General features: G+C 37.4%; 1 protein-coding gene across 1 annotated transcript in view; it reads right to left on the minus strand.

Moving 5' to 3' along the window:
- Positions 1-9,692, minus strand: part of TMEM232 (transmembrane protein 232) — a 275,976-nt gene extending 266,284 nt beyond the window's left edge. The window contains exons 1-2 of the mRNA XM_068534862.1: positions 9,671-9,692; positions 8,657-8,750 (exon numbers count right to left, since the gene is read on the minus strand). Of these exons, the coding sequence (XP_068390963.1) occupies positions 8,657-8,750; positions 9,671-9,692 (116 nt within the window). The remainder of the gene's footprint in view (positions 1-8,656; positions 8,751-9,670) is intronic.
- Positions 9,693-13,183: the final 3,491 nt, after the last annotated feature.

The raw sequence follows: 13,183 nt of genomic DNA on the forward strand, positions 1-13,183 counted from the left end.
GTGTTAAGTAATAAACACTTTAGAAAAAATTATTACGTAATTAATACAAAGTATGGATAGAATTGATAATTTTTAAATCTGGGTTAAAAGTAAATGGGGATTCATCTACTAGTCTCCCAACTTTTCTTTTCTGCATGATTTTAAGCTTTTATAATCATATATGTGTGTGTGTGTGTGTGTGTGTGTGTGTGTATATATACATACATACACATACACACATTTTTTTTTTTTTCCTTTGGGTCACACCATGAGGTTTGCAGGATCTTAGTTCCCCAACCAGGGATTGAACCCTGGCCCTTGGCGGTGAAAGCACCAAGTCCTAACCACTGGACCGCCAGGGAATTCCCTATAATAACATATTTTAAAGTACTGGTTCACAATTACATAGATTTAATCAATTTTTCTCAGCATTTAACTGAAAATCACAAGGCCACCATATTTATATATAGATATAGTATATGATATATATCAAATTTACTCTAAATGTTAATAAACCAAAAAAAAGACATAATATCTAACATTAACACCAAAAGAATAACCAGAACACTTGAACAAAAACTACTTTAAGACTGCTAATACAATTATTTAGTCATTTTCTTTTACTCTTATGCTCATTCTTTCTCTCCAGAATAACTTTCTAATGTTTTTCATAATGTTACTATTTTTATGCCTTTTTAGAGTTTCAACAATATTATCAGATCTTATACAAAAAGAAATAAATTTTTAGATCATCCAAGGTTACAGGATCTGGGTCAGTATGGGAAAATAAATTCATAGGGAAATCTTACCTATTAACATAGCTGCAAAAATTCTTAAGGAAACATAAGGAAACCAAAACCAGCAATACCAATAAAAAATAGGTCTTTATAACTGAGGAAGGTTAGTCTCAGTAGAGTGAAGATAATTTAATACTATAAAATCTATTGTTGTAGACTATAACATTGATGGATTTAAGGCAAAAAAGTAGAAAATATTTTTATGGATGCCAAAGAATAATTCAATTAAATCCAGTTTCCACTCATGATTATAAAAACAAACAAAAACTCTACAAGTTAGGATTAGGAGTTTTACTCAATTTAATTAAAGGTATCTAGGAAAAACTAAAAGAATCATGATAATTAACAAGAAAACTTTAGAAGCTTTATCTAAAAAGCCAAGAACAACACAAGAATATCCATTATTATTGCCACTCTTCAACATTTTATAGGTATTCCTAGCCAACAAAAATATAAGGAAAAAAGAGGCATAAACATGGGAAAAGCGGAACAGTATATTTACTTGAAAAATACCTGCATAAAAATCTAAGAATCTGCACATACAAAATATAGATTATATTCAATTTAAAAAGATGTATGAATAAACAATATAGAAAAATTAGTGATATGGGTTTCAGTTCCAGAAAAGATGACGAATTAACATAGGCTTTGGATCCTGTCTTTAAAAGCAACTTCGTAGGACTAAGAAGGAATCTTGAAATCCAAGAAATTATAAGGGAAAAAACCCTGAGCTAATGTACAAGGGGAAATGAAAGGCTATTAGGAATTGGTTGTATATGGGTAGAGAAAGAAGTATTGATAGTTAGTCAGTGTGGCTCTGAGAAAATAAATTAGTAAAATGTAGTGTGAGCTATGCTTTCGTAACTATTTGTAAGTCCAGTAGGCAACAAAAAGAAAATCAGCAAAGGTATAGAAGATTTAAATCGTATAATTAATATGATGGACACAGAATTCTGCATTCAATCATTAGAGAATATCATTTTTCCCAAGCACACAAGTACAATTATCTAAACATTCTAGCCTAAGGCAAGCCTTAAATTACAAAGAGTAGGTAATCTACATGAGTAGATTATAATCCTGATATCAAAACACAGATTAGAAAATTGTAATAAAAAGATAAATTAACCCTCCATATATTGGAAATAAAAAACAATTCTAAGTCACCTGTGGATCAAAACAAAAAAATGGAATTTCAAAGACACTTAAAACTAAATAACAAAAACGTTACATATAAATACTTGTGAAGTGCAACAAAAGTGGCACTTCAGAGGAAATGTTAAACACTTATCTCTAACAACAAAGAAAGGTTAAAAATTCATTAGCTAACAAAAGATACAGGAAAAATAACCACAAGATATACTCCCCAAACGTGGAAGAGAATTCTTAAGAACAGAAATTAATGATATCAGAACAAAATCTGAGAGAGAAAAATCAACAAAGTCAGTATGCTCAAAATCAGTAATCTTCAAGAAAATTCAAATTAGACCCACAATTAAATTCTGTTTCACTTCAAACAGAATGGCTAAATTTTTTTTAAAAACTGACAGTACCAGGTTTTGTGAGGTGTAGAACAATGGAACTCTTATACGTTGCTGATAGGAGTGAAAATAAGCCATAACCACTTTGGAAATCTATTTCCACCTTAGAAAGTTAATCACATACCTATCCTTTGACCCAGAAATTTCATTCCAAAAGAAATGAAAACAATGTTACAAAAAGACATGTACAAGAATGTTTATAGGAACATTATTCATAAGAGTCTCAAACTGGAAACACCTCAAACATCCATCAGTAAGAGAATGGATAAACAAATTTGTGATACGTTTATGTGATAGGATTCTTCCCACTAGTAAAAAAAAAAAAAAAAAAAAAAAAATTACTCTACATGCGACAAAAATACGTTGAGTGAAAAATATTACACTGAATGAAAGAAGCCAAACACAAAAGTGTACATACTGCATGATTCCATATACATGAAGTTCAACAACTATTACATGGTGATGATCCACAAGAGGATGGGAAGGAGTGCTGGAGTAGGGACTGAATAGAAATGTTTTATATTGGGGGTAACATGGGTGTATATATGTATCAAAAAACTCAGCGTAGCGGATTCCATTTTTCAGAATGGTACAACAATACCTCCCATACTGTGTATTGTTCTGCAATGTGGCCTTGTCACTATCCCACAAGAGGTGGAATCTAACTCACTCTCCCCATGATTCTGGGCTTAACTTAGTGACTTGTTTGACTGGCAGAGTATGGCAGAAATAATACTCTGGGACATAGGAAGCTAGACCATAAAAAAAAAAAGCCTTGCAGTTTCCTCCTAGGTCTCTTGAGATGTTCTCTCAGAGTCCAGCCACCATGCTAAGAGACCAACACCACATGGAAAGCCATGTGTGAGCACTCTGGTTGATAGCTCTACCTGAGCGCCCCACCAGGCTTCCTGGTGACAGCAAGCAGCAAGTGCCAGGCATGTAAGTGAGCCATTGTGGACGTCCAACCCAGTCAAGGCTTCAGAAGACTAGAGCCTCAGCTGACATCTAATTGAAATCACAAGTGAGATCCCAAGTATGAATTACCCAGCTGTGAACAATCAACTCCAGAACCATGAGAGTTGATAAAAAATTATTTAAGCCACTAAGTTTTAGTGATTGCTACCAGCAACAGATACCCAGAACACTCACTGAATCGTACAATGAACATTTGTGCATTTCACTATATGCAAATTTTACCTCAATAAAAATCAGATTATAAGAGAACATATATTAGAATTCGGTTTAGTGACATATAACAGAAGTAAAAATGACAGTACCTCAGACAACATAGAGGTGTATTTCTCTCTGATGTTAAAAAAAAAAAAATTAAGTCTAAAGCTAGACAATTTAGGGTCTATGCACCAGCTTCACAGTCATAAGAAACCAAGGCTCCATGTAAATAGTCCTTTCATGGTTATTGTCTAGCCTCACCTGGCTTCAGGTTGTTCCCCGGCTCATGAAGCATCAAATCATTGGGGAGGCACTATTGGTCACTATATTCCTTTCTTCAAGGGAGCTCTGTTAATTCAGTCTCCTTTTCATCCCTTCTTCCATTCTCCTAAATCAGGATGCCATTATCTTGGTTCTAGATTAATACACTGACTTCTTATCTTCCAGTCTCCTTCTGATCTCTCTTCCTCTAGGCTCATCTTTTACATGACTGCCAGATTAACTATTCCAAACATAAATTTCCTGATCATTTCACTCTTCTTCCATCCCCACTGTTGTCAAACCCAAGTTCGTGTGCCCTATGCACAGCGAGGCCAAACAAACCGAAACGCTCACTTTGGAGGAGAGAAAGGTTTACTGCAGGTCCGAGCAAGGAGAACGAGCAGCTCATGCTCAAAAAGCCCAAACTCCCCTAATTAGTAACTGTTTGAATCTACGCTTTAGAACTCAGGGAAGGTCTGGGAGGCTGAAAACCTTTTTCCTACAAACAAGAAACAGGACATGGGAAGGGTTTTGTACCCAGGAGTGTCCCACAGGGTCCTGCTTGGTTTCAGCATGATGGAAAAAAGTGAGGAAATATAAACCATGTCCCTTTTGCAAATAGTTAAAAAAAACTAAAGATGTTTAGTTTGTAACAGAGAAGTTTGGGTGATGGGGTATCACCGATACCTCTTAAGTATGAAATCTTTTTTTTGTTTGTTTGTTTTTTTAAGAACTCCTCTCCCATTTGATTTGTCCTTCTCTATTCTGAGCAGATAGATAATTTTTTTCCCTTTCTTTCTTGCCTGAATTTCTCCAAGGCAGAAAGGTGAAACTGCCTGAAGTCACTGGCTTTTTCCTGACTTAAAAACACAAAAATAAAGAATTAACTTTATTGTAGAGATGACACCGGGTGCCCTGTAGGGAGGAAAAAAGCTCCTAGGATTGTGGAGATGTCACCGAGCCCCACACTTGTACCGAGGCCAACCTACTTTCTTGCTTTTTTCCACACCACAATTGGTTCATCAATGCTCACAGCTGTGCTTACTTAACAGAAACTAAAGCAGACGCCTGCATAAACCACAGAACTAGCCTGAGCCAGAAAAGCCCAAGATAGCGACAGTCAACTGACCTGAATGGGTTCCAGCCTGACCATGAGGGCAGCGCCTGCACAGATGAGACCCGAAGTGTGGGAAAGTCGCCTTTGCCTCATTATCATGCTAAGACCTCCGCCCAAAGGGGCGCTTGCACTGCTATGCACGATTAGTGCCGTGTGCACAGGAGCCCAAAGGCCTGCGCATGCTCCGGCTGTTTCTAAAAAATCACCGCCCCTTTCCCTGAGTTCTGATGGCGCACCCACCTGTGACCTCTTAAAAGCTTCCTGCTTTCCTCCCTTGGAGGAGAAGAGGTCTTTAGAGCATGATCTCTCCTTTCCCCATTCCTTGATCAATGAATAAAGTTTCCGCTCTGCTTTGCCAAACCTGGTCTCCTTCAGTTGGCATGAATGGCACCAGGCAAGGAAAGGTCCTAGTTGGGGCCCACCTAATCTGAGAGGGTCAATAACAGAGAGAGAGATTTTCCTGAGACTTGAATGGAGATAACAGAGGTCATTCAGAGCCAACTCCTCTGTTGTAGCAGCACCCCCAGGAGGTGACGGTGTCACAAAAGAAATGTCTGGGCACTGAATATTGAGAGATTGGACCCCATAGCATAGCAGAGGCATAAAATCTTCCCCTGGCCTAGTTGTGGTCCCAAAGAGGAATGCCAAAACAAAGGGGACCATATGGATGCGACATTTGGCCCAATGTCCCCTGGTGCCCCTCCAGTGCTTTGTTGATACATAAGCACCCAGGACTTTTGTATAACCCCAGGGCAGAGGCAGGCTTAGTAAAAAGTAAAACTGAATATCCAACCAGCAAAGCAGAACAGAGGCTTGGAGGGTACATAGTCAATTTAAAGAAACTACAGAAATATTTCTTGCACCATAGGTCCAACTATGATTCATAAATACTTCATGTCTTTTCATCTTTGTACTAGTAAATAAAGTAATTGACATTTTTCCAGAAATAAATATAATCCATAATTAATGTGAAATAGCAATATTCAAAACACTGAAAACTGAAGTGGTTAAACTATTTAGGTATGACCAAGAAAGCCCTGGACAATGAGGAAAATGAACTGAAAGGTACCATTAAAGTTTAAACATGAACTATTTCCATTCATTTCTCATGAGTCACTTATTTACTCATTTATTCAGGAAAATTGCAATGAGCTGATACTTAAATGATAGTCTTGTTCTGACTTGGTTAAATATCTTAAATCTCGTTTACTTACTGAAAGGATTTTGATCTAAAATGGAACCAGAGACTCACACATGTGCCCTCAGAAATATAAAACTATTGATTTCCCATAAATGCCCAACTTACAGAAAACCAGAACTTATCTCCTGACCAAAGAATATCCACCAAGAATCTTTCCCCATCCTTAAGCCAATGAATTTACTGATCAGACTCTGGCGGGATTTCCCACTCTTTGGACTCCCTCCGCAAAAAATACAGCCCACAGCAAATCCTCAATGGACTCATCTGTAGTTTGCTATGGTTTGTATTTCCCGAATTAAAATTCCTCTGCTAGGGCTTCCCTGGTGGCGCAGTGGTTGAGAGTCTGCCTGCCAATGCAGGGGACACGGGTTCGAGCCCTGGTCTGGGAGGATCCCACATGCCGCGGAGCAACTGGGCCCGTGAGCCACAGCTACTGAGCCTGCGCGTCTGGAGCCTGTGCTCCGCAACAAGAGAGGCCGCGACAGTGAGAGGCCCGCGCACCGCGATGAAGAGTGGCCCCCGCTTGCCGCAACTAGAGAAGGCCCTCGCACAGAAACGAAGACCCAACACAGCCAAAAAAAAAAAAAAAAAAAAATGAATAAATAAATAAAAATAAATAATAAAAATAAAAAGGAATTCCTTTAAAAAAAAAAAATTCCTCTGCTATTCCCGAATAAACTCAATGTCTGGTAATTCCAGCTTGCCTCAATTTACCTCTTTATTTAGGTTGATACCCACCATAGGAAGCCATTTGGCTTTGATGCAAACTACTCATGCGATGAATGGTTTGTGAAAGAACTGCAAAAATGGATATAACTGTCTATGAATTCTTTTTTTGGATTTCCGTTGTATGCCAGTGCTTTATATTTGCAACACTCAACATACAATATGAAATTTAAAAAACTATATCACAGACACACATGCACTTACATACAAACTAGAAATAAAAGAATGTTTTTGACCATTTTCAGCACTACCAAATAGTACCCACATTGTTCATTTTAAGTGGTTGTCATTTAGGAAATTCAATTTGGTTCAGTTTTCACAAAAATAAAGTTCTAATGATGTTTGAGGTCCCTGTGTTTGAGAGATACAAAGACAATTAAAATACGGTCCCTTTCTTTAAGAAATTATAATCTAGAGAAAAAGGATTGGCCTGTAAATCAACATTATCACAGGTGAAGATACTGAATTCCATTACAGGACTCCAGGTGATTTCAGAGGGCAAAAAATGCCCAAGAAAATTATGTGATCAAAATGACATTCTATAAATATATGACAGGATCTAGAGAATAGTCAAATTTAAGTATGGATAAGGTATGTTTTATACCTATCTGGCATAGACCCAGAATTTTTTTTTTACGTTTTTAACATTAATCCCTAGTGTATTTTTTTAAGCGCCAGTTGAAACAAGGTTGGAAAGGTACACTTTAAAAAATAATTTCTGAGAACTAGACAATATTAAAATTACAGTAAGCCTTTGGATAGGTAACATACACTAGGAAATACAAGACGTAGACTATAACCTGCAGGAAGGAACAAGGGTTAATTGACCAAAGACAACCAAAAAGGTAGAATCCATTCAGATACATTGTTGAGAAGGTAAAAACTGGAATCCTACCATCACCTTACCCCCTCCCAGAAATGTTTCCTAATAGATAACTTGTGCCCTTTTCTCAAGATGAATTGCCTTTTTAAAAATCCTTTTAGGGGCTTCCCTGATGGCGCAGTGGTTGAGAATCTGCCTGCCAATGCAGGGGACACGGGTTCCAGCCCTGGTCTGGGAAGATCCCACATGCCACGGAGCAACTAGGCCCGTGAACTACAACTACTGAGCCTGCGCGTCTGGAGCCTGTGCCCCGCAACAAGAGAGGTCGCGACAGTGAGAGGCCCGCGCACCGCGATGAAGAGTGGCCCCCGCTTGCCGCAACTAGAGAAAGCCCTCGCACAGAAATGAAGACCCGACACAGCCAAAAATAAATAAATAAAATTTAAAAAAATAAATAAATAAAAATAAAAATCCTTTTATTTCACATCCTCAAGGATCCTCCCCCGCCCCACCCCCACTTCCCCAAACTTTTGAAATTTTTTGAAATCCAAAAGAGTCTGCGGGGAGGGCTGCCATTTCACCAAGAATATAAGGACTTGAAAATCGTCCAGCGCAGAAAGCGGGATTCTGAGTTAAGGGTCCCCGGAGGAAAAGCAAGCCCGAGTCCAGAGGAAATTAAAAGAATTTCCCAGCCGATAGCAATCAGAAAGTTGACCCACCTCTTTTAGGGAAATAGCTTTCTGCTGGGGAGACTATCAAATAAGCGAAACTGGTGGCTGATCCCCCACTTTCTCTCTCAAGCCCCCGCTGGAGTGTCTCCACGAGCTCGCCTAGATTCTTAGGAGGGGCCTGGATGGCGGGCTTGGGCCAGGAGCGTGACAAGCAAAGGTTTCTTCCAACAACCAGCGCTACGGGACGCTAAGAAACAAGGCTCGGTGCTCCCGTTTGTGGGTCTCTGTGGGCCTCCCTGTTGCCCCGGGATGGTGAATATGGCAATAACCTTAGCTCTCAAGTCATCAGAAGCTGGACGTAGTAGTCACTCACCGCGGTGCTCGGGGTCGCTGGGGACCAAGACTGGTTGCTAAGGACGCTGTGAAAGTCACTCTCAGAGTTGGAAGGTTGCCCTTTTTAGAGTCTCCTGACCAGGGCTTAGCCAATCAGGACCTGTTAGTGCAATTCCACCTTCCCCTCCCCGCCCTCACCACAGCTGTATTCGCTTTCGAACGAATAGACGCAATGAAGTGTGAAAGACCTTTATTAGCTTTAAAATACAATCATAAAGCACATGGTAATGATTCGTTTTAAATACTGTGTGTTGGCTGTCGGGCCAGCAGCTGAGGCAAGAAGTGCCTTGGCGGTGGTTTAGTGTCTCCTCAAAGTCTAAATGCCTCCTCCAAAGCCTCGCCTCTCCTCCACAGGGGGAAAAATCTAAGTCAAAAAATAAAAATAAAAACAGTGTGCACGCTATACAAAGGTAGCCATGTCTTAATTTAATTGCTGTTCGTGAGCCCCTTTTACACAGAACTCCAGACCCGCCAGTGTCTTTCTCAATGAGGGAATTGGATAAACCAAGCTTTCAGTGTGTTCTATATGTACTAACCACAGGGGGGCGAATTCAAACACAAAGGAATGCCTAATTTTAAAGGTAGTATACAAAAAAATTATCCAATTTAAATTCTTACAAAATGTCTATGTCTATTAATGGGCGAACAACTTCAAATATTCCACTAATGTTCACAAGGGTTTCACTAAGAGCAATTGTGATTCAATTCAAAGCTAAGGCGTGGGGATTGTCCTGGTGAAATAAATTGCCTTAAAAAAATTAAGAACTTCAAAAGAGAATTTAACTAATCCTGATGAAATACATCAGTCCTGAATTATTTCTGTTCATAATAGGCACCAAATAAGTCTTTTGTTTTTTTTAAACTACATTTTGATATTTAAAACAAAAATTATTGGTCCAAATCCATAGAATGTACCAAGAGTGTTCTAATATAAACTATGGACTTTGGGTGATTATGATGTGTCAATATAAGCTCATCAGTTGTAACAAATTACCACTCTGATTGGGGATGTTCATAATGGGGGAGGCTATCCATTGGCGGAAGGGGTGGGTGTAAATGGGAAATCACTCTACCCTCTTAATTTTGCTGTGAACCTAGAAATGCTCTAAAAATAGTAATAATAAAGACTTCAAAAATAAATTATTTTCAAATAAGAGTTTAAAAAAAAAAAACATAAATTACAGTAGCTGATCCCAGGCTTCTCTGAAACACATCCTCCTAATTGAGCAGTAAGTTGAGGGTAAGAACAAAAGTGAAATTGAGAGAGACTATGAAGATATTTCTTAGAAAGCAGATCCTAGAGTGCTAACTCACACAGAACGTGTTTCAAAAAGAGAGAAAATATAAGTAATATTAAAGAATTAGTAGGGGGGGAACTTCTTTAATCCAAAAAAAAAGACTTGAGATAGCAAATCAAGAGTTCCTACCATATTTCAAATAAAATGAATGTGTAAAGACTGCTGCACTTAAAAACAGCTTGGGGTTTTGTGTCTGTGTGTGTGTGGTTTTTTTTTCCAAGACATCTAGGAAAAATGTTAAAAGCATAAAAAAAGCAAACTGTTAAACAGGTTACTCTCAAAGGAATAAAAAGCAGGTTAGTTTAAAAATTCTTCATCATAATATAAAAATCAGTTGATTCTACTAAGCATTTAGAGAAACAAGTAGTTACCCATGAATTCTATGGGGAAGATAACTAAAGAACTTGATTATATAAGAAAGAATTCACCAATTCATCCCCTATTTTTCTTATACTTTAAGATTAAACCACTCAAAGTAAACCAAAGGACAGATCACTTAGACATTAATCAAAATTAAGAACTAAAAAATGTAAAAGTTGGGAAGAATTTATATTGAGCCCTAAAACAAGATGTACCTAAACAAGGTAATTTTTCCTTGGCCACAAAAGGAAATGGCAAAAAAATTTTCGAACAAGATGATATGTTTATAGTTTTTATAATTCAACTTAAAATAATGAAGTGTGAGAAGCAGTAAGGTATTTCTCAGTTTTCACAAAGGAGTGTAAAATAAAGATGTTCCACCGTTGTGGGCTGGGGGAATTCAGTTATATCCTCAACCCACACTATACACTAAATGATGGATCTCAATAAATAGAAATATATATCATGTTTTTGGAAGAGAACACTTAGTGGCATAAATATAGCCCTCAGCAAATAGAAAACCATGAATCCTTGATGGAAATGTTTCACAGAATTAAAAAACCTCTTAGGGTTACCATATAAATTTTATGCGAGTACACTTCAAATCTCAAGGTGTATGTGTGTGTGTTTTAGGAGAGTGAGAGTGAAAAATGAAATGATTTTCAAGTTCATCTGAAAAAATAAATGGCAGGTTAGCCAAAAAAAAATTACGAAAAAGAAGCAAGCACAGGAGGGCTTGGCTTGGCTTACTACATATTAAAACTTACTGTGAAAACTGTTTATTGGCCCACATATATGCTCTAGAAATAAAATATTTTAAATATCTTCAGATTCCATCCTCGAAAATGGTAGCTGCATCGCAGTTCCTAATACAGGGACTTAAACATAGTACATGCTTAATAGGTAGTGCTGGGTGAATTCTTGAATAGAAATGTAGATGATTTTTATTTTATCCTGTGAGCTGAATTTATTCAGTGTCAGAATTTCTGAGTAAAATATTAGTATAAATGAAGACCTGCTTGTTCTGTACTTTTGTTTAGCAGGTCATGTCATTCTGTGCCAACTCTTGAAAACTGTCAAAATAGTCTGCTAATCTTCACTTGTATTTTGACTCAAATCTAAGTGAATAATGATTGGACTCAAAAATATCTATTATACTATTTCATGATTATAAATATTTCTATCATATGATTCTTTTCCCAAAAACTAATCTTTCATATCTATTTACTAAGGAACAAGATAAAAATTTTAATGCATATCATTCTATTAATGATTGTGTGAAAATGTTCCTAATAACTTTTGGTGCTTACGATATCTTCTATCCATTAATTGTTATATAATGGTTTAATTGTGGTGACTTTAAAATATGAACACAAATTGTTTGATAACCCTCCCTTCTAAAGATGAAGCTATATCCCTTCCCCTTGAGTGATGGATTGGATTTAGTGACTCACTTCTACAGTATAGAAAGTGGCAGGAGTGATGAGGTGGGATTAGGTCATAGAAGAGAGTGTGCCTTCATCCCTGCTCTCTCTAAGATCATTTGCTCTGGGAAGGAGCCAGCTGTCTTGTTATGAGGACACTTGAGAAGTTCTATGGAGAGATCCATGTGGCAAGGTATTGAGACCTCCTAACAACAAACCAGCAAGAATTCCACAATTAGTTTTGCAAGATATCTTAGAAATGGATCCTCCAGTCCCAGTCAAGCCCAGTCAAGTCTAAAATGACTGTACCCCAAGTTGAAGTCTTGACTGCAACATCGTGAGAAACCCTGAGCCAGAACTACTAATCTAAGCCACTTCCAAATTCTCGAATTACAGAAACTACGAGATAACAAAGGTTTTAAGCTGCTTGGTTTGGGGGTAATCTGTTATGCCAAAACAGATAATACAAATATTATACCGTTAATCTCATAAAAGGCGTATTGGCCATTCTTTTTAAATGCTATAGAGAATTACGTGTATTAATTTCTGTGTTATGTCTTTCTCAAACTAGTTTGAAGCCATACACTCTGGACCATTTCAACATCATCATTTTAGAAAGATTTTAAAGAAATATAGGATGTAAGGACTTTGATAGTGCTCTAGAGACTGCTGATTAAATGCTATGAACAGATTTAATAATCTAGAAAGAACTTTATTGCCGTGTCCCATAATTAAATCTATTAATTTTTTGAAAATAATTTTTCTTCTCAGCAAAAATAAAAACCCTATTTTAGAACAATTAGAAAATGCAAAGTAAAAAAATAAAACTCATAAGCAATCCTACACCCAGACATAACATATATCCTTTCATTGTGTGTGCATCTTTATTATTATTTTTACAAAAGTGAAATCATACTGTGCACAATATTTTTATCATGTCCACTTGTCATTTGATATCTATCTCTCTTGTAATCTTTAAACATGCTGACTCTAGCCCTTGTCACCTCCTTCACCACTATCAGTCTCCATCAGATTACTACTATCTCTTACCTCAGCAGCTTGCAATGGCCTGCCAAGTAGAGACTTCCACTTTTGCCCCATACAGAAGCCAGGTTGGTCCTTCTAGAACATCATTAAGGTCACCTTAAAAAAACCTAAATTCTTGTCTATCACCAACAAGGCCCTGCAATATTTGGCCCCTGCCCTCCTTTCAGCTCTCAGTGAGTCCTTGCTCACTGGCTACCTAGTTTGTCATCAGGACCTTATACTTAGCTCTGCCTTGAAAATTTTTCTCCCAGATAGTCATACATGCATGGTTCACTCTTTCAGTTCATTTAGATCTGTTTAAAGATTATTTCCTCAGAGAAATAATCTTTATTTCAATAATCTTCCTTGACCACCCAATCTAAAAACTCTGCCTCTATC

The sequence above is a fragment of the Eschrichtius robustus genome, chromosome 2, assembly GCF_028021215.1.
Source record: "Eschrichtius robustus isolate mEscRob2 chromosome 2, mEscRob2.pri, whole genome shotgun sequence".
Lineage (NCBI taxonomy): Eukaryota > Metazoa > Chordata > Mammalia > Artiodactyla > Eschrichtiidae > Eschrichtius > Eschrichtius robustus.